Source organism: Melospiza melodia, chromosome 6 (assembly GCF_035770615.1).
Source record: "Melospiza melodia melodia isolate bMelMel2 chromosome 6, bMelMel2.pri, whole genome shotgun sequence".
Taxonomy (NCBI): domain Eukaryota; kingdom Metazoa; phylum Chordata; class Aves; order Passeriformes; family Passerellidae; genus Melospiza; species Melospiza melodia.
The window spans coordinates 57567303-57588385 of record NC_086199.1 but is presented as its reverse complement, the minus strand read 5'-3'; the positions used below and the strand labels follow the sequence as shown (position 1 = coordinate 57588385).

The 21083-nt window shown below is 44.1% G+C and overlaps 1 protein-coding gene across 1 annotated transcript in view; it reads right to left on the bottom strand.

The window, feature by feature from the left end:
* SCUBE2 (signal peptide, CUB domain and EGF like domain containing 2) overlaps positions 1-21083 on the bottom strand; it is a 35256-nt gene that overhangs the window by 8240 nt on the left and 5933 nt on the right. The window contains exons 4-15 of the mRNA XM_063158495.1: positions 18573-18698; positions 18110-18226; positions 17185-17274; positions 15941-16057; positions 14854-14976; positions 13397-13513; positions 10952-11074; positions 10356-10472; positions 9692-9778; positions 8923-9027; positions 7870-8025; positions 7344-7547 (exon numbers count right to left, since the gene is read on the bottom strand). Of these exons, the coding sequence (XP_063014565.1) occupies positions 7344-7547; positions 7870-8025; positions 8923-9027; positions 9692-9778; positions 10356-10472; positions 10952-11074; positions 13397-13513; positions 14854-14976; positions 15941-16057; positions 17185-17274; positions 18110-18226; positions 18573-18698 (1482 nt within the window). The remainder of the gene's footprint in view (positions 1-7343; positions 7548-7869; positions 8026-8922; positions 9028-9691; positions 9779-10355; positions 10473-10951; positions 11075-13396; positions 13514-14853; positions 14977-15940; positions 16058-17184; positions 17275-18109; positions 18227-18572; positions 18699-21083) is intronic.

Here is a 21083-nt window from a genome sequence, read left to right as displayed (position 1 = left end):
TGGGGCAGCTGGAGCAGGGATCCAGAAATGGATGATGGCAACAGCTGGAGCTTCACACCCGCAATGTGCACTGTGCAGCAGACACTGACAGCCTTTGGGGCTGGGGAGCTCTTCGGGGAGCTGGGATGGATTTCACACCTTGTGCAAGGCCACACTGGACACCCAGCCTGTCCAGGGCTCTCTGCTCCTCTGGACAGTGCAATGATGGAGTGATTATCTCCTCATTCTAGCTAGAGAGCTCTTGAACTCCTTCCAAAGGAAATAATTTAGTATTGAACCTAAGATGCCAAAAACATACTTCCAGATTTCTGGTCAATCTTATTATTGAACATTCATATCTCATGACCATTAGTATTACTAATTGTGTGAAAACTCAAGTGCAACAAGTAATTGTGCAAATTCAGTAAACCAAACATTATGCCCCAAAGACTTTTAAAGCAGAAATACTCTTGTCATTCCTTTGATAATCTTGGGTAATGGTTATCTGTGCATGGGGCTGCTGTGTTCTGTATGTTGCACAGACAGCACTGACCCAATCTAACTGATTTTCCTTCATCACACACCTCAGTATCATCCAGCAAGCCCAGCAATATTCATGAGTATCTTTGAGAAGTTCTGGTTTTCAAACTCTTCACAAAAGAACTGGCTTCAGTGCCAGCATTTAATAATTACCCTGCTCTGGAAAGGCACAAAACACTGTTGCAGTTGTTCAGCTGTGCTGAAAAACTCTGTCCTTTTAAGACCTGTTACGATAATAAACTGTTAGTTTTAGTTTATAGCTCCAATAAATCACTCAGTGAATAGCTGTTTTGTTAGGGAGTTAAATTGGCCTTGGCTTCATTTCAGGATGTATGAGTAACAACAAGCAGGGCATTAACTACCGGTCATGATCAATGATGAAGAGTTTTGTTTGTGGCTGATACACCAGGAGGAATCGCTGGGTGCTCCTCCTTGGCTTAAAAATAAAATGCAGCAGGTTAAGCAATGCTCTGTGGCTTATCAATGAGAGCTTGTGAGCAAGTCCCAGCTCCTGGTTCTAACTTTTTCCACCACACATCACTCCTGCCCTCATAAGGACACACATTCATTTGCTCCCACACTTTTCAAGCCTTTCTCCATTTTATAAACATTCCTACAGAACACTCATCGCTGTACAATTTGTGCACTTCCACAAACATGAATGAATTCAGGCTTTCATTGCAGCACTCCTAATAAGGTAAGGAAAGAGCACTATTTACAATTCCATGACAAGGAAAGACAATTCAGGGTTAGGAAAGGTGATCCTGACAAGTGCCTACTGACTTCAGAAACCTGGAAGAAATGGAAAGACCTGAGCAAATCTCCTTTCCTCATACAACTCCATGGCTCCATGGGAAATCAATGCTCTGAGTGGCCTGGCTAGAAGATATCAGCTTGTCTTTTTCCATTCATTTTAACCACATGCCAAGTTTGGGATGGTTTGGGGTTTTTTAGGTTGTTTGGGGGGGTTTTTTTACATTTGGGAGAAGGAGTGTCTCCGTTCTGTGTTTTGAACAGAAACACTGACCCTACAAATTCAGGCTTAAAACTGTACTTCAGGTTTCCTGAACTTGCTCAGAGTCCAGCAGGACATCCACCAGAGCTCAAAGGAATCCTGCCCCAGGCAGGAATCAAACCCACAACTTCTGTGCAAATGTTGCATTTGAGAACTTATCCCATCAGATCTCTCTTGACAACTTTGCCATCTGCATCTTACTTGTCTTGAAACCACATGTTGAGAAAATTGTGGAGCTCCCTGTGGAATACAACTGAGTTAATCTAAATCTACTTGGGTTATTTAGCTAAGTGCCTAATTTTTGAAAATTTATATTGTGGAAGTAAACTTAAAAAAAAAACTCCTCAAACATCACTGAGATCCCCCATCTGAGCCAAAGGAGAACTTGTCCATTAAATCTGAACCATTTGAGTCAAGTGTTTCCTTCTGATTTTCCTAAGAGAAAGAAAAAAGGCTGTCTAGCTACCACCACTGCACCACTGCACCAGAGTGTTCAAAGCTGAAAAAAGCTCTGACTTCTGAGACACACCAAACACTTCAGGCTTTGACTGATCCTCTGTGCATTTGAGAAAAGAGGTCAGTACACCCACATACAGATTTTGCTATTTACAACCAAACAACTACTCAATATTCAATGCAAATATTGGAATTACTCCATGCCATGTCCAAGTTTTAATGCCTCAAACTCACAAATATTTCTGTTTCTTCACATGACTACATCAAATCAAGATTTTCACAGTGGTACAAGTGTCCAGACAGTTCAATCCATAAACAAATTCCCTGTAAACTGCTCCCAGCTCCTCCTCATCCTCCACCTAGAAATATTTCCCTCATCCAGTCCCACTGGAGCACAGAGCTGGGGGAGTGAGGAAAGGCTGTTTAGAGCTCACAGCAGTCACAGGGGCCCAATTTAGCATAACAAATAAGACTTAGTGTTAGATTCAATTATAGTAACATTAATAATAGGGCTGTTATTTCAACACAGAAATCATCCAAACTCTCTAGGGCTGTGCATAAAATTAGGATGAACCTTCTCTTAAAAAGAAGCCCAACAAAATTAACAAAAAACAAAAATCCACAAGAAACGCCTCTATGAAGTTAAACTTCTCCAGATATTCACTTAAAGGAAACAAGTACAGAAGTCTGTGAGCTTCACTTCTCAAAATTAGAAGCTGCATGTTCCCACCTGCCATGTGGGAAATGCCCAGTCAGAACCAGATCTGAAGATTTGCAAATAATGACATTAAATCACAATTCCACTGGCTGGCTTTGCTCTTTTTTTTCAGAAACTTGATTGTTTTTTCTCCAAATGAACAAAAGAACCAATTGCCTCTGGTAGACTTCATTTCTGCAGCCACTGTCTTTGTTTATCTTCAATGCCCATTAAAAACCTGGTCTTGAGTCTCATGCAGCTGTTTTAAAGGGGGAAAAAAAGTGAAAGCTTTTCTGATGCAAAAACAAGAAGAAAAGGGGGGTGGGGGGGAAGAGAGGGGCCCACAGGGAACCAGGATTAACAGTTACAAAGACATTTAAAGGCTCTTCCCCTCTTTTCAGCACATTAGCCTTTGAGCATTTGCTCCTATAGACAAACGCCGTAGTATCTCAGGGGCTGAGAAGGTGAACCTCATAAAGGAGGTCATGATCCACCAATTCACCATTTTCTTAAGAATGATGCCTTGACTTTATAAGGAAAATCACCAACAAGTGATGCAAATTGATTCTGAAGCGGCATCCTTTAAGTTATTGTGTTTGGGCAGGTCACACATTTAGGTCACATGAGATGGTTTCGCATCCCAAGGATTTATGTCTTCAGTCTATGATTTTCAGGGCAAGCAGGTTAGCAGGAAAAATGGCCCCATTTTCCCTCCATTTGATAAATTAATTTCTTCTTCTTGCATTTTCACAAAATTGTAAAAAAAGACCCAAAAAAAAACCAGTTGTGCAACACAACTATTAATTATAATGACTGCAAAGGCAGGCAGCACTTTGATTTTCCTTTTAGATGTCTTTCTGATACTTTTATAATGCCAGTATCATACCACATACAAAGCTTTGAGGCGTGGTTCATCATTTTGGATGAAATGCAATTATCTTATTTGCATCCTCTCAGCTGAGGGGACAAAACTGTTGAATGCTGAGCAATGAAATGCACTGACACCTCCCACACAAGATGAAGCTGCTCATCATCCCCATCCTGTGCCAGTGCTGCTCATGCCTGCTGCTCTCTGAGGTCACAGCCCTTTGGGGAAACCCACTTGAAATTGCTGAGGAGCAAAGATATGCTGTCATATCCTTTTTTGCATCCATTTCAGGAAATGGTGATTCTCAGAGCCTCCTTCCATGTCTGAAAGTATTGGTGTGACCAACACAATAAAAAAAAAAAAAAAAAAAAGACACACCAAAAAAAAAACAACCAAAAACCACAAAAACAAAAATATAGATCAGGCAAGGTGTGCTTTTGACACCATGGGATGTGATCAAGGTATGACAGAGTTTTAAGCAGTGCAAGAGCGGGTAGATTGCTTGTTGTTCAAACTTATTTTCTTTCAATACAGAGGTTTCTGGTAAATCACTTTCTGAAAAGGAACTGGTAGTGTTTAAACACTTGGGCTTTGGCTGTTAAATCTCTCTGAAGTCAAGCTCATACTGGACCAGGAGCACTTGTAGCCAGGCTAGAGAGTGAGACTGCATCCTCCCCAAGACAAATCTCCTCTCAAGGCAGCATGCAGCATTTCCAGCATGCTCAGAGGGCTCACACACAGACTGGATGCACTGACATTCCAAAATGGATCTTTGTTACCTTAAGATCTCCTTCAAGGCAGAAAAATCACACTTCTGCTAGGAGAATCCAGTTCTCTGGGAAGGCTGATGAAAGTTCCATGTTGCAATATGCATTTCATGGGATATCCATGGTTATGGACCTATCACTGGTTGCTCCTTGGAAGCCACATTCAGGACTTCATGGGATCAACCAACACAAGCCAGTGCCAAATGGGCTCATCATAGATACAGAACTCACACATAACAAGGTATAAAAGTGCAACATTGGAGCCTCTGAAGCATCAGAAAATCCCAAAGAGAACTGTACAATGAACAGCAAAGTTGAAATAAACCACACTATCCTTTGCAATCATCAGTGAATTCCCTTTTACCACCAGCAGCTGTTTAAAGAAGAGCAGGCACACAAGTGCCAGCATCCACCATGTTAACAATGATAAAATACCGTGGAAACCACATCCAATTTGTTCCTGGTGTCTTTCTAATGCTTTTCTTCTGCACTGTGCACCACTCAAGACTGTAGGAGTTAAGACAGGAAAATCAGGGATAGAACTGCCTCACCAGAAAAGTGAAACCGAATGAAATTTATCTTGCTGCTGCAATTGCAGGCCAGTCACCCAGCACAAAAACTGTCAGAGCAGGAGTTTGACTCTTCCTCTGACACTGCTGAAATACAAATAATGTTTCAGACAGTGCTGTGCCAGGGGAATTCTACCACAGGACCCAAACTGTACCTAACCTAGCCATACTCCAAGTATTTTAAATCAATGAACCAAAACCTGCATTTTACTCAGTAACTGCATCAAAGAAGACTTGTAAGTCCCTTTGATTTGCTTTGTTCCCTCACTGCTTCCTACACCCCAGGCCAGACTGAGCCAAAGTCCTTGGCTGTCCAGAGGCCACATCCACCACCTGCCCTGGATCCATCTCCTGGCCAGTATCTCCTGCTGTGCAGCCTCTTTCTCCCCAGAACCAGCAGCCTGTCTAGGTAAGCAGACCCCAATCCCATCCAGAAGCAGCTCTGCAAAGCAATCAGATCAAAACAAAGGAACAAAAACCAAAAGTCCCTCTCCCACACAGATCCCTGAACCAGCTTCTTGCCTTTCTCCACACTATTCCCACTCTATTCTCCTCTGCCAGCCTGTTTCTTAGCTCCTTCTGCCTGGCAGCCCAAGCAGCAGCAGCCCCCAGCCCCACCTTAGCCATTCACCCTGGGACAATCAGCTTTTCCAGGGAAATGAGGCATTCCTAACAACTCTGTACTTTTATGTCCTCTCATCAACTGGGAGCTAGCTGCCCAGCTCCAGCAGCCTGACAAGTGGTGTAGGAGGTGTCAAAGATGCTAATTTTCTGTACATTTAGTGAAAATAAGCAGGGGAACAAGTGCAAGGAGAGAGCCCTTAACACTGGTGTAAGGGAAAGGCTGTGGGGTGAGTTCCACCTCCTGTTTGATCCCAGGGAATCTCCACAAGGGTTTGGTCTGAGTGACTCGGCTGCAGAAAGGGAGGTTCACTGAGGCATTGCACCTTGTCAGGCATGAGCAAACCCAGCCTTTAGGCATGAGACACACAGGGCCATTCCAGTGCTCACAGCAGCCCTGTTGGGGTGCCCAGAACAAACTGAGGCACCAATTCAGCAACAGAAGAGCCCTGACTTGTACAAATTGTGCTTCAGAACCTTTGTCTTCACATGCTCAGTGGCTCTGCTTCAACCATGGGCAGGCTGATTGGGCTCACCCCACTAAAGAGCTTTCTGGGCAGGCATTGCCCAAAATTCCCTTTTCTCTCTGAACTAGCACAGAAATGCCATGCATGCTTCTCGTTTGTGCTGTGACATTAAACTGATTCTGCAGTTATCTAAAAAAAATTGTGTTTCCTTCCTGTTCCAATTTCTAATTGTAATCCACATTGCCTTCTCCACCTGCAACATTTTTAGCTTGCTCATCACTGTTTTTTCCAGATGAAACCACAAATATCTTCAGAGTCATACTGTGCTCTGCACAACTGGAATGACAGATTTCTTCAAAGCCTTCCTCTAGCATCCAACAAAATAGCTTGAAAATATCCTTGTAAACTCATCTTGGTGAACTTTCCAAAATTTTTCAGATTTATTGCAGTGTTCCAAGAAAAAAAAAAAAGAACTCTTAGAGCTTTTTCCGAGATTTCCTGAGTAATTCCCTGCTTGCTTGCACAGATGTTTTAAACAATTTGTCTGTTCTATGAACCCAAGTTTTTCTAGAGTTAGCAAAACTGGATTGGAAAATCTATTCTTAGGCCAAATGCTGCTGCTGGAAGACATACTAATTCACTGTGACAAGCATTTTAAAGGCTTGCTGATTCACAATCCACCTACAGGCTGCCTGCCCCGTGCAGCCTGAATCGGCTGTCATGGTTGTTAGGCCCCTGTGAGGATGTAACATCTGACCCCTCTCCTTAACTTTTGTGCTTTGGAAGCACTTACCATGGGCTGCATTATGGTGGTGCCCTCCAGTGCCATGATAATTAAGACTTTTCTCAGTGATGGCCAATAAAATCCCCATGAATTTCTAACTCTGTCATGAAGATTCTCTGGGACTCTGAGCTTAATCAGCAAAGTGAGTGTGACTGTATCAAATTCTGAGCAGCATTTTCCTTGGGACGAGGGAGAGGTGAGGCTGTGCACAAGCTCAGGAACACAGCATTACCAAATATTACTAAATTATTATTAAATTACTAAAGCATAGTAAATGTAGTCTTAAAAGTAACATTGGTGATGTCAAGGCCATTGGTGCCTGATGTTATTCCCAGGATTTCCACCTCTGAGCTTATTGCAGGCTGTGCCTCAGCTGTAGTGCAGTGCAGTGAGCCCTCGCTCTGCTCTGTAACACTTCAATTGCCAACAATACATTCACGGGGAGAATTTCAGCAGCACCCTCACTTCTGCACACCCAGCCCTGCTCTCTCCTGGATGGGTGAACCCCGATCCCCCCATGCCCGAGCAGAGCAGGGAGCACGGGAGGCGCTCCACCATGCCCAGCTCCCTCCCAACTCACCACATCTGAGCCCCGGGTGCAGCTGTCCCCCACCACAGGCCTGCTGGGGCTCTGAGGGCCTGGGAGCCCTCCTGGCCACCTCGTGGTCGGCGCCCGAGAGGCGGATGCGGAACTGGTCCCTGCTGACGGTCTTGCGCAGGGTGCGGATGGTTTTCCGGAACCGCTTCTCCGTCTTCTTGCGGGCACAGCGCACGTCGCACGTGTCTGAAAAGCACCGGGGGTGAAAGGGGTGCCCTGAGTGACTGTGCACAGGTCCCACCTAATTCCAATCACCAACCAACTCAAACCACTGAGAAACAGACTTCTGGGAACAAGTGTGAAATCCTCAAGGACAAATACACTGGGCAGCTCTTGGGTCTTTGGAGCTATCCCCATGCCTCACTCTTTCTGAAGCAGTGAAATAATGTTCAAAACAGGAGATACTTTTTATCATCATTTTGCATACAGGCAGAAGTGAAAAATACAGGAATTAAGGAGCAAACGGCAAGAAGCTTCAAAGCGCACCTGGAATTATTTCCCAACCAACCTGTCACCTCCTTCCGGCTCGTCTCAAGCTCAAAGTCCGCGGTGATAAAAATCTCTCTGGTCGCTGCCAGTCTACTGAGGGCTCCAGGGACTTTCTTGCCAGAGCTGCATGTTAGGTTTACATAGTGGAAGCTCTCCATTACTGAATTTTGTCTCTCTGCATGAACAAAATCAAAGGAAGCAAAAGCTTGGCCAGGCCTGTTATTGAACATTCACCAGTGGATCATCATGAAGAGTTAAAGAGGAGCAAACCATCACCTCCACTGGCCAGTGAAAGAGCAGTTTGGCCAGGCTCTTACCCGGTGCACCCTCACAGAGTCATGACCATTCTCATGGCTTCAATGAGGAAATAAGGTTTAGGCAAAGGAAACACCCAGAATAAGCTCTGGTTCTGGAGTACATAACTGAGCATTCAGCACAGTTCCTCACTGTTACTCTGCTAAGGACAAACAGTCAGACACACTGATTCATCATATCGTTTAATGACTCCTTTCCCCATTTTTTCTTTTATTTTTTAAAGTAGTCCTACTAATTTTCTGCTGACTTTGTAAATTCCCAGCCTATTCTTTCTGCTTTGGAGCAGATGGAAGAGCTGACCCCATTGCATCCATCTGGGGCTGCTGAAGAGTGAAAGGAAGACAAGAGACAAGAGGAATAACCCTATGACAATAGAGTCAGCATAAAGGTCAGGAGATTTTTCAACGAGGCACCAGACAGCAAGGAGCAGGTGAGAAAGGAAAGAAGAGAAAGATAAAAAGAGGAAGAAAAGGAAGGAATCAAATTTTTAAAAAGTATGGTTGATTTTACTGAGTATTTATCAGCAGTATTGCAAACAAAAAAATGATAAGGGCTTTCCTAGCAAGACTATGAGGATGGCACAAGGAAATCCTGGGATCTGAAATAACTGTTGCAAGAGTCATGGCCGAGCAGGAAGAAGTGAAGAACAGAAAACCTTCAGTCATCTATGCTTTGCTTGTGGTGTACTTCATATCTGGAAACACTTAACCCCTGAGCTTTGGCTCTAACCTGCTTACCTGCATTTTTATATCCATACCTGGTATCATCTGCTCCAGACCTTCTTGAAACATCTCAGTCTTTTTCAAACTACATTTTCCTTCATTTAATTTAAAGGTTACGCTTATCTTGATGGCTGAAGCATCTTCAGGAAGAAACAATGAAACACATTATTTTAAAAAAAGGAGTAGAAAATTGAGATAGCCCTAATGTACACCACAATGATGACTAAAAAAATTATGCTGATATGAAGTGATCATCACAGAAAACCTACTGAGATGTCAGAACTCTCCTGCTGTGAAGCTGGTTCACAACTGGAATTAGAATGATGGGTAGTACATTTTATTGGGGGGGGAAAAAAAGTGAGAGACAGAGAAAGACCAGACCTACTATTGGGTGAATTAAATAAGGGTGAGCTGAAATCAAAGGAGATACTCCAAATCATTTCAGAAAATAGTTTATGTCTATGGCTGTAAATGCCTTCTAAACTTTACAGTCCTACAGCTCAACCTAAACACACTGTGTGTTGCCAACACTGTCCAGGTGTGGAAGACTAAAAGGAGACATAATTCCTGGCCTAAGTGTTTATTTCACTTTTTCTTTATTTTAAAGTCTCAGTTTGAATGATGCTGATGAAGCAGTATAAAGGGAATTTCCTGCAGCAATCATGAACTACAATCATGAGGAAGAGGAAAGAAAAGAGCAATAGATTATAAGAGGAGGGGGAAAGTCAAGAGAAATACCTTTGTTTCACAGTTATCAAAGAAAATAAATCAGTCAAACTATGTAACAGTAAATGTGGTGATTACCCAGCCAGCTGGAAGCATTTGCACTTTGCTGCTTTTTCTTAAGCTGAGAGGACCTGCCACAGGTGAGGGTGTAGGCATCTTGTGTTCCTAACAGACAGACAGACAGACAGTAAAACACAGGCACAGTGCACACACTGAGGACTCCTGCAGCACAAAACACATTGTGAATTCGTTGACTGGCATCAACACACAATGTTGTTCATACAATACTCCACATTAGAGCTTGTCTCTTCCTAAGCCATTCAAAGGATTCAGGAAAAGGGCATCAGTGCCATAGCAGCACTGAGTCCTGTGGGATGGAGGGGCTGTGTGGGCAAAATCCCAGACCCCACGCAGGGCTGGAATGCCTTGGCCCCATTCACCAGTGCCTCTCAGGGCCAATTAAGGAATGGCCCAGGGAGCACAGAGAATTCTCCCCTGTCCTCCCCAGCTTCAAAAAGAAACTTGTGAGAAGGGAATCTGAGGGTAGAGTGTGGTTATAAAAGACAAGGAAAGAGGGGCTTTCCTGGACACTGCCAGGGATACAGCCCTTTATTATCTGCAGTGAAAGAGGAGAGATCTCTGTTTATTGACTGCTTCTTGGGGCTTTCCTGACAGGGAGGAGTTTGGCCTCCCCTACGCTGTGTACAGAACCACATGCTCAGTTGTGTCAGCTCTGACTTACCAGAGAACACCTGCACATCTGGAGAGCAGCTCAAAAAGCATCTGTCACTCCCACCACTCTTGATGCAGTGCAGCAGCACCTTGGGTGACACACTATCAGACAAGGGATCTTTTGTCTCTGAATAGGATAAAACAAACACTCACAGGATTAAAACATCCACCTTCACCCTACCAATAAATCAGCATGCAGCTGCTTTTGTAGCCAGGACCTGAGAGCACCCATGCAATTAATGTGCTGTTCAGACAGAAAATTCTAGCCAAATAAAATCACTGGAAGATCACACCACAAAAGAAACTTCCTTTATCATGAGCAAGCCTTCTCATGCAGAGGAACAAAAGGAAATAGAAGAACAAGCTAGATAAAAGCACAGGAAGGAAAGCATCAAAATCCCTCAAAGTATCTCCTGTTTTTGGGGTTGGTTTGTGTTTGTTTTCATGAGTTTCAACATCACTACCATGATGCCTTGCTAAAAATTAAAGCAGAATACCAGGAACAATGACTCACACCACTTAACGGGACAGACCATCAGATTTGACTGTAACCACATGGCCCACCAGACACATCAGGAGCAGAAATGTATTTATTAGACACCTTACCAACACAGTCCTTTTTATTCCAGTGTAGCTTGTAGTTAGGCTGGCACAGGCATTCATAATCTCCCAGTGTGTTCACACACAGCTGCTGACAGCCACCATTGTTGATGCTACATTCATTAATATCTGCAGAGGAAAGGTAAAGGTGCTTTTAAAAAGTTGCTCTTGCCAAAGTTATGCACTGCAATTCCACCAGGTAAATGTGGGCACAAAATCTGCTCAGTAGGGTCTTGAAGAGACTCTTCAGGGATGCTACCTGGACACCCAGTTTCAAGAGAAACAGTTTGTCTTCATGGAAATCCCTGGATAAATATCAAAGCAGACCAGATACTGGTGGCTCATAATTAAACAATATCCAGCCTCAGCAATATGATAATAAATCAACTCTAAGAAAAGCAGATCAAGTCAAATCTGTGTTGCACTGTGCCTGGTTAATTAAAATTTCTAATTTTAAATAAAAACAGAGAACAGGGCAGGATTCACACTGACCAATGCTCCAAAGTGCTCCGATAGATGCAACTACTGTGGAACACTTTGGCTCTTTGGGCAAACACCACCATTGTGTCCTTCCTGTCTCTTTTGGCCAATTAGCCAATTTTGGAGCCTTGTCCTGCCCAGGAAATGCCAAGAGGAGGAGAAATTACTGCCAGCACAGCACATGCTGCCTCTGGTGCACCCTTGCATGCTGCTGCAGGATGCAGCATTGAGCAGTGCTGCATGCAGGGTCAGCACTGGGGCCAATGCAATTTATCCTCCTCATTAAACCTGCATGGTGGGACAAGAGTTCACCCTCAGCAAGGTCACAGATGAGACAAAACTGGGAGGAGTGGCTGATGCACCAGATGGTTGTGCCACTATTCAGAGGGACCTTGACTGCCTGCAGAAATGGGTCAATGGGAATCTCATGAATTTCAACAAAGGGAAATGCAAAGGTCTCTGTCTTTGCTGCTCAGATGCACCCTGAGGAGGGCTTCCCTTCTCTCCCAGGGCTTTATGGCAATTGTACACAAACCCAGAAAGCTGCCATCAGGAAGCCTGATCAAAGCCCCATCACGTTTGTGCATCTGAGGGTACCTGCTTCCACACACACTTATCTCAGTGCTGCTAAGTTCCAGTCACTGCTGTCCCCAGACTGGACACCCTCTAAGTGACAATTTGTTAGAAAACACTGTGAAACACACTACAAAACCAGTCTGATTTGGGGGAAATGTGCTTTTAACAGAACTGAGACAGCAGGGGTAGGAATGAGCAGCAGAGGAATAATGGAGAAAGAAGGCAACACCTTAAACTGGTACTGCTACCTAAAATACCACAAATCTTTGGTTTTCATTGAGCTTTTCTTATGATTCCAACGTCTTATCTTCAGCACTTACTGACTTCTCCCACAGAGGTCAGAAGGTGTATTCTGAGTGTCCTATCAGCTCTGACCAGCCTGTGATTGCCAGTCAATGAGGGACTTACTGTGGTATGAGGATTAATTAATATCTTCTGCACGGGGGTATGACAAGAAAAGGCCAATTAGCAGCCAACAGCAAAATTACAACTCCTTTTCCTCACTGGTAGCCAAAAGAAATTGAATTAATGCAGAGGAATTAATCAGAAGTTGTCTCTTACTAAGTAGAGCACATGACAGTGCTATTCCTTATCCAGATAAGTTCCTGTTTCATCAGGATAAAACACGGTGATGTTGTAGCTCTGTAATTTATTTGCAGAATTTCTAGAGGCAGAGGGTAGAACAGACAGGCACACAGGGATTTCTGAATTGTTATCTCCAACTGTGCTCATTCTGCCTCAGAAATAAACAGGTCTTACTCAGAATTTAGTAAACTTTGGACTCACTAAGGTCTTGCCTAAAGCTTATATAAAACAAGCTTGATTCCATTTAGTGTCCCAGTTATTCATGTTTCCTCATGTTAATTCTGGGAATTTGTCAAATATTTGAGCTTCTATGAACAACTTGCTCTTTCCTTGTAGGAAAGACATAAAAATTTAAGAGTATTAATCTTGGCCAGTGCAAAGTGGCACTACATCAGCTAAATTCCAGCCTACATCACATGAGGACCTGACACGTGCACCTGCAGAATTGTAATGATTTTCAGAGTCATTCAGAGCTTCCTGTTCAAGCCCTACTCCACTGAATTTTCACTGAAGTCAATGACTCTTCTGCATGTGAACATTGCATTGAATTATGGACTTCAGATCCAAGCACAAAACCCATCAGTTTCTCCTAATAGCTACAGGTCCCTTTTGCATGCAGGGTGTAAAGGCAAAAATCGCTTGAGCAAAGCCAGGAATGAGCAGGATCAATTCCTCCTTTTCCTGTGTCTCATTATCACAGCAAGGGGTAAAATTTACTCCGTAGGACACCTGGGTCTGCCTCAGAGTGTGTCCTGCAGGGCAGGGGGAGGCTGTGCCCGTGCCAGGGTCTGTGCTGTGTCTGTGACTCACCTCCACAGCGGGTGAAGCCATAGAGGGCGTATCCCTTGTTGCAGGAGCACTGGAAGGTGCCGGGCTGGTTGGTGCACGTGTGGTCGCACGCGCGCTCGAAGGAGCACTCGTCGATGTCTGCAGGGGACAAAGGGGACAGAGGGACATCAGCACCCCCCAGGCTGCCCAGGGAGCCCTGAGAGCCTGCAGCTGAAAACTCTTATTTCATTAGGATCACTCTACTTAGAAATTAAAAGTATTGCCTCTGTTTTTTCCTCCCTAAATGAAGTTCTATTTGAACATACATGATTTAGGTCTGCTGAAAATCACAGTGCTCCCTGAGAATGAACATTCATTATACCATCAAAAGCACCAAAAATTTCTGTGCTAGTATATTTTGCATGCCAGGTAAGAACATTGCAAGACACAAAAAAAGTTTGCATCAACTTCACTAGCACTTTTCATCAGTCTTTTTTCTCGGGCTTTGGCATGAAGCATAATATCACTTCTGAAACAGCCTAGGGAAAGCAACAGAAGTGACAGGGACAAAAGGGAGATGGAAGGCTTTAAGATACAGTCATAAACAGATTTCATTTAAATAAAATCCAAAAAAATCTCAAAAATCAGATGTTTATACAGTAAGTTTTTCCATATAAATATAGTTGTCCTTCTTTGCCTATTTATAAGGGTTAAGAATGCACAAAAAACTCAGGTGAAAATTACTTTCTCTTGGTCAGTTCAGTTTTCTGAAATTCACCTTTAATGTCATCTGGTTGCCTAGGAAATCACATAATTCACCATTTGGCTGACTCAATTGACATTGTTTCATCCTGTTGCTTTTCCACAACACAGACCATTTTGATCTTCACATTTTTTTTGTGCATTTAAGCAGCTTACATAGAATTGCTAAATCTATATGTACAAACCATTATAGAGCAAAGCAAATATGCTTTTGAGTCTCACAGGAAAATCCATGTCATCCTCAAAAGCAAATGCTCCATGATGTTTTAGGGAACAGAGATTCCATTCTGTCTACAGACCCATAATTTCAGAGATCACATCATATCTTTTTCCTTTAATAATGAGCTCATGGCAACTAAAAATCCTATTAAGAAATAATAGTTTCACTGCAATGGTGAATCAGTCAGGAAGATGGAGAGAGAGACATTGCCTAATTTTCCCTGTAAATTATTTTAAGATCATCAAGGCGGGGGGAAGCATTAACCTCATAGAGAGCTTTTTAATATGATGCTGTCTCTGTCCCTTCCAGATAATAGCTCACTGTGCCATTAAACTTATCTCCTACAATAGCATCAAGCCAACTGTATTAACTCAACAGCTGTTTCAGAAGAAAAAAATCCAAACTGAGGAACAGAAATTATTCTGGAGTCCATTATCACTTCATCATTGTAGTAGATGTCCAAGCCACGCTGATTTGTCCTACTTTTGTTGTACCATTGTCTCTCCAGTGCACATACCTTGACAGGACTTCTCATCTGTTAATAATTTAAATCCTTTTCTGCAGCTGCAATCAAAACTGCCAACAGTGTTTTTACAGAAATGATCACAACCTCCATTATTGGACTGGCATTCATCAATATCTGTAACAAAACAAAACAAAAAAAAGGCTTCAGCAAATTAACACAGAGCTTCAGCACTCAACCTACTCCCACTGCCAGATTCAGAAAATAGTCACATCCACTCACTTGGAGGAGCCCAGAAACAAAATCTGGTGAGACTCCCACAAATTAAGGAAGGAAGGAAGATCAGATCCAACTCTTAAGAATGATCCAGCCCATTCAGCCCCAGGACAGTGTTATTTGCTCTCATTTAATGTATTCCTGCCAGTTGCAGTTGGGTAACGCATTCATAAAAGACCATTCCCTAAGTTATGTTTGGAAACACTTTGGCTCCAAGGCTCTCTAAGAGGTTTCAGTATTTTAAACATTCTCTCCATTTCCTTTCTGTAAGCCCTGCAGAAATCTCAGGCAGAGACTTCCTGAACTACCCCGTCCTTTTCATGGCAACATTAGAATGCGGCCTTTATCTAATATTAATTGACTCGGGCCTGGGGATTTCATCATTTTTACTTAGCAGAACAGCCTTAACATCTAATTACTGGAAAAGCAATATAATATACAACCTAATCGTGCCTTTGCTGCTTGCCAGAGCTCTCATTAGAGCTGCTTGGAGCAGTGCATATTTATAAAACACATCCCTGTTTGCACACTGGTGTTTACTCACCAGCTCTCCTGATGCCCAGCCAGGCTGTTGGGTACCTGTGAGCACCCACACCTGCCAGTGCTGACCTCTGTTTGCTGGTTCAGCTCTCCCAAACCTGACCTCTGGAAAACGAGGCACAGGAGGTGGAAGTGGAGAGTGGGAGGGCAGAGAAGAAGAGATTCTCTGCACGATACCCCTGATGTGAAGGAAAGCACAGCCTCCACCCCTGTGCAATCCTTCCTGCGGTCAGACTGCACACAGCAGCTTTCCTCTGGGCTGCCTCTGTTTGGAGACGTGTATCTTGCAGGGCCTGGGAGCACCTAGCAGGGGTACAAGGCCCACCTTTGCACGTCTTGCCATCGAACTGGAGGGTGAAGCCCACGGGGCAGCTGCAGTGCACTCCGGTGGAGGTGTCCTTGCAGGTGCGGTCGCAGCCGCCGTTGTTCACCGCGCACGTCTCTGCAACGAGACACAGCTCAGGGAAACCACAGTGGCACCAGAAACACCATGGACACAAGGCACAGCCCCAACACACTGCTATTCAAACATTCAGCCCAGAACACACCAGCAACTGCTAAATACATGTGTTGGCAAAATCCCTGCCTCAGCTACTTCCAGGCTTTTTGTGGGAACTCTACAAACCAAAATGCATTCCATTTGTGTCTGAAACACAAATCCCTGCTCCTTGGTGATGAATCTGTTACTGCCAGTCAGGTTCCTTATGCCCACAGTGGATTCTGGCTGATCCCCTGACACTTCCCACCAATGAGACACCAGGTTACACTCAGCACTACTAAATGAGTTTTCTTGAGTCCCTCCCAACTCCTCTTCCCTACTGCCCATGCTCCCAGCCATGGTGGGTAACACCCCCATGAGCATTCCCTCAGCCTGGGAGCCCAGGTGCCATTCCCACCAAAGTTTGTTCCTCTAACTTACTAACTGTCCTTACTTACTAACTATCCTTAACAAACTCCCTGCTATGCAAACCATGCCTGAATCTCACCAAACCTTGATAGTGAGCACTCCTAAACACAGTCCTTCACATCCAACCAAACAGAAATAACTCACTCTTTTTTGAATTCATCCTCTTGTCATCAGTCTAACCACCTCAGTCAGTTTAACTGGCTGGACAAATACAATTTTACATGCCATGTATTGATTGAGAGAGCTGCAAAGAATGCTTTTTTATGTCTGCTTTTTGAAATCTACTTTCTAGTTCTGTATCCTCATTTTCTGCAGCATCAAGCATATGCTACTTATTGCCAAGTTTTGAGAGCTTTACTGGTTTATTCCTTCCCAGTCTCTCATCTCACATGCAGTATTGGCAGGCTGTATCTAATCTCCAAGGAAAGACAGAGAGCATCTTCTTTCTTCCTCTGTCATTCTTTTTGAAAACAAGGCTATTCATTACATGTCTGAACACTAGGGAATAACATTATTTCCTGAAGAGAGAGTGGATCATCTTAGGCAGAATTCAGCCCAGAGCTGAAGGTTACCATAAAAAAAAACCAAAAAAGCCCCACACTAATTCTTCAGTCTAAAAGGTTTCAACAAGCAGCAGAATTATTTTGGATCAGCACTTTTACCCATAAGCAAGCGCCGCTTCACTCTCTTGTCCACATCAGCTGCTGCTGTGGTGTTTCCCTCAGAAACTTCAACAGCAGCTTCTTCCCTCTCTGTAAGGAGCATGCAAAAAGCAAGTGAGTAAAAGTGCCCTGACTCATCTGACATCCAACACACACAAAGAGCTCCATCACACACTGAATCAGGGACAGTCAGAACTGACCAGGCAGAAATAAGTTATTTTTCAAGAGCAAGTAGTAATAAAAATCATGAAGACCCTTCAGTCAAAACCATGAGAATGTTTTGCTTTTGTGGCTTCCTTACAAGCCATGTTTGCTTCAGTGTCCTTAACAAAACAAAAGATGTGCTACAGATGTAGTGAACAGCAGCAAGATGAAAGAGCTGACGGAGCTGCTCTGTTAGGAGTGCCCTGTCATCATCCATCGTGGGCTAATTACAACAACCAGCCAGTCATGCCTCAGCATTTGATTTCAATCAACAGACAACAAACTCTCCCAGAGACTGCAAGAGTTTATAAATCTTAAGTGCTTTCTTTACTGGATAACTGCCTTGCCAAAACTACACATTAATTGATTTCAGAGTCCCAGTTTTTACAGACTTATTCCTTGCTCACACTACTGAAGAAAATAAACCTAAAATGTCCCAGAGGGAAGGAAACCTGCTTTGGTTAGTGACAGGCCTCCTGTTTCAGGGCGACCAGTGATAATTACAGGTTGCAACAGCATTAGGTAGCTGCTTAAATAGGGAAGCATAACTTGCCTGGACCCAACCAACTCACCCATGCACTATCAGGTTCCTTCATTTTGAACTCCTTGACATTTTCTAGCCATACCATTATGAGGAGCACTAATCTTGCCCACAGAGCAGCACCACACCCCCTGGAGCTGGGGATCCCCAGCAAAGCCCTTCCCTGCAGTGCATACTGACCCAGGCAGGTTTTGCCATCCAGGTGCATGACGTACTTGGGGTGGCATCCACAGACAGGCCCGTGCTCAGCATCGTCACACGTGTGCTGGCAGCCCCCATTGCCGTGGTTGCATGTCACTGGGGAGAAAACACAGGGCACTCTCACTTCCAGCACTTCTGAGGGACCCTGTGCAGTCCCACTGCCACCTGAGCATGCAGTGCAGCCCTGTCCTGAAGGGCACTGTGAGACACTGCACAGCTCCCTCATGGAGCTGAACTTCCAGGTGTTATGAGTGATGGCACAAGTCCCAAACTACAGACACTACAGCAATCAACAGACCTGTGTGACCGTGCCCAGAAAAGACACCAATTCTGGTTCAGTTCAAACACACACAGCTCAGGTGTGCCATGTTAGCTAAAACACACCAAGCCCCATCTCACTGTTCACTTTGGGCACCATAAGCACATGCAGAATGTTGCCTACAAATGCAGCTCCTCTGGTTCTTAGACAGCTCAAATCCCGGTCGGCATTCACAGGCAACTCCTCCTTTGGGTGTTTCTCTGCAGATGTGGGCACAGCCATGGTCTTTGTTCATGCAGCTCATGCCTTCTGTAAAACAGGAAAGGTGCCAGAGCATCAGCACCCTCAGCAGCCCTGTGTGCAAGCAACAAGGTCACTTCAACACACACAGACTGAGCCTCTGGCTCTGGGAAGGCTCTGCAGGGTTGGGACAAGAAGTTTCAGAGAGGAAAGGCAGTGAGTCCAGTCCTGCAAAGTCAATAACCCCAAGGTTTCTCCTTCTGTGATCATTTCTTTGACTGCAAGGTCAAAGAGCAATATCCACAGATTTGTACAGCACCTGCATTCTCATCCAATGCTCTCACTTTATACTTCTAGGTGTTCATAAAACCTCCTCATTCCTTTTACAAAAGTGGCAATGTCCAAGTCTAAAATGAAGTTGCTATTTCTCTGCTGAAAAGAGCAGCCTGCTGACACAGGAATGTTTAGAACAGCAATCACAGGACTCATCCCAATTTCAATTCCTGGCTTACAAAGCAAATTCCCAGAACCATAACCTATCTCAGCAGTGACCAAGTGCTGAGTCCTATCTCAGAGCAGGCCAACATGCAAATTGCACACATGCTATACATTAATTCTCTTTATTGTTAATCATTTTCTTTTCATTTTTTTTTTACCGATTTCAGTACACACCACCCAAGATAACCTCGCTGGGTATTATCACAGTGTTCTGTATTTCTACACATCTTCCCAGTTAGACAGAATTTAGTGCTAGTGTCTGCTTTAACCAAATGAAGAACCAGTGTGACACTAATGACTGGATTTCTATTGCTACACCTCCTGCCATTTTTATCTCTGCCAGCTCGTGCACAGCACTCAATTGCCAAAGTGCTTTTCTTGGCCTTTGCAAAAAATATAAAGTCAATTAAACAGGGAGGAGTAGTTTCTAAAATTATTGCCAGAGCTTCTTTCCCCTTGCTCCATGGCTCAGTGCAAGCAGTGTCTTTGCCATTTGCAAGAAGGTGGTGCAGCCTGCACACACACAACACAACAACACCCCGCAGCTGGCTGAGTTACCCAGTGGCATCAACAGACCAAATTAAACAAATAGGTGTGCTTTTAACAGAATACCACAGGGTTTTGATGGAGTCCTCTACAAAACCAGGAAAGAGAGGACATCTGAATGCTGTCCTTGGGTGTACAGACAGCACACCTTTACCATCAAATTCTCTGTCTGGGCACATTTGGATCCCTTAAAAGGACAAGTTACACCAAAGTGCTCTTTCTTCCCAGTGAGAACATTCCATTTATGAAGACCAGGTGGAACATTCTTTGGCTGCCAGGGCTGATCCCACTCCACCCCAGGGAACTTCTCTGGAGCTGAGCAGAGGCACAGTCAGAAGCAGAACAGCAAGGGTGACCATGCTGCAGGAAAGGGACTGTCAGTTCCACACCCTGTATATTTTTTAAACTTACACAGCCCCTTTTTCAGCCTTACTACCAAGAGAAGCAAACCCCCTGCATTGTGAGGCAGAGGTCACCATTATTCCACTCCACTTCAATTAGGTCCTTTCTCCACACTGCTATTCTCACCCCCTGGAGCACCAGCTACAGGACCCTTTCTCTATTAAGACAGCTTTAAGCAACAAAAGAATGGACACTGCAGAGCCCAGATTATTCTGCTCTGCTGGCTTTTTGATTCCTTTCCCACAGTGAGGGCTCTCCACAAGTCCAGCAAGACAATGAAGCTCCAAATCCTGCAGCACACAGGCACAGCCCAAGGAGCCCACAGGAAAGCTGTCACCCATTATTGTGTCAGTCAAGGAAGGAGACAACCCATGAGGCCACAAATTAGCCTCATTAGCTCTGGTGTTTTTGTCAAAGTTCTGCTCTTAAGCATGCAGCATGGTTTGCTCTGTTAGCTCGGAGGGGTTAGAGAGCATTAAGAGAATTAGCAGCTTAGTTTCTGTCAACAAAGTTATTCTTTTGTCTCTATTGAGCTACCAAAGGGGAAACTGCTCAAGCAGGTACTTTGGTAAAGTTCACTGGCACCAAACAAATGGTTTATATGCTCCATTTGGGATTGCTCCATTCTGAGGGAGCAGACTTCAATCAGGTCTCCATAGAAAGCTCAAACTGTGCTTTCCAGACCAGGATGGATTTTAATAACAAGGTATCCATTGTGGAACAAGGTACTCCACCAAACCCACCAGAATCTGGCTGACCTAAAAGGCAGTTCCATAGAGGATACCCACATCCACACATTCCAGCATTTACTTTGGGACTGCTCTTGTTTCCAAAGCTGGTAGATCTCTCTCAGCCCCCTTTTACAAGGTTGTATTATTAAGGAGATGTCTGTAAAGCCATAAATGCTGTGTGACTGCAAACCCCTTGGTGCACACAAAGTCTCCCAGGTCACATTGTTCCAGTGCTATTGCAATGGCAGACTGTGCTCCACAAACAAACCCCAAGCAG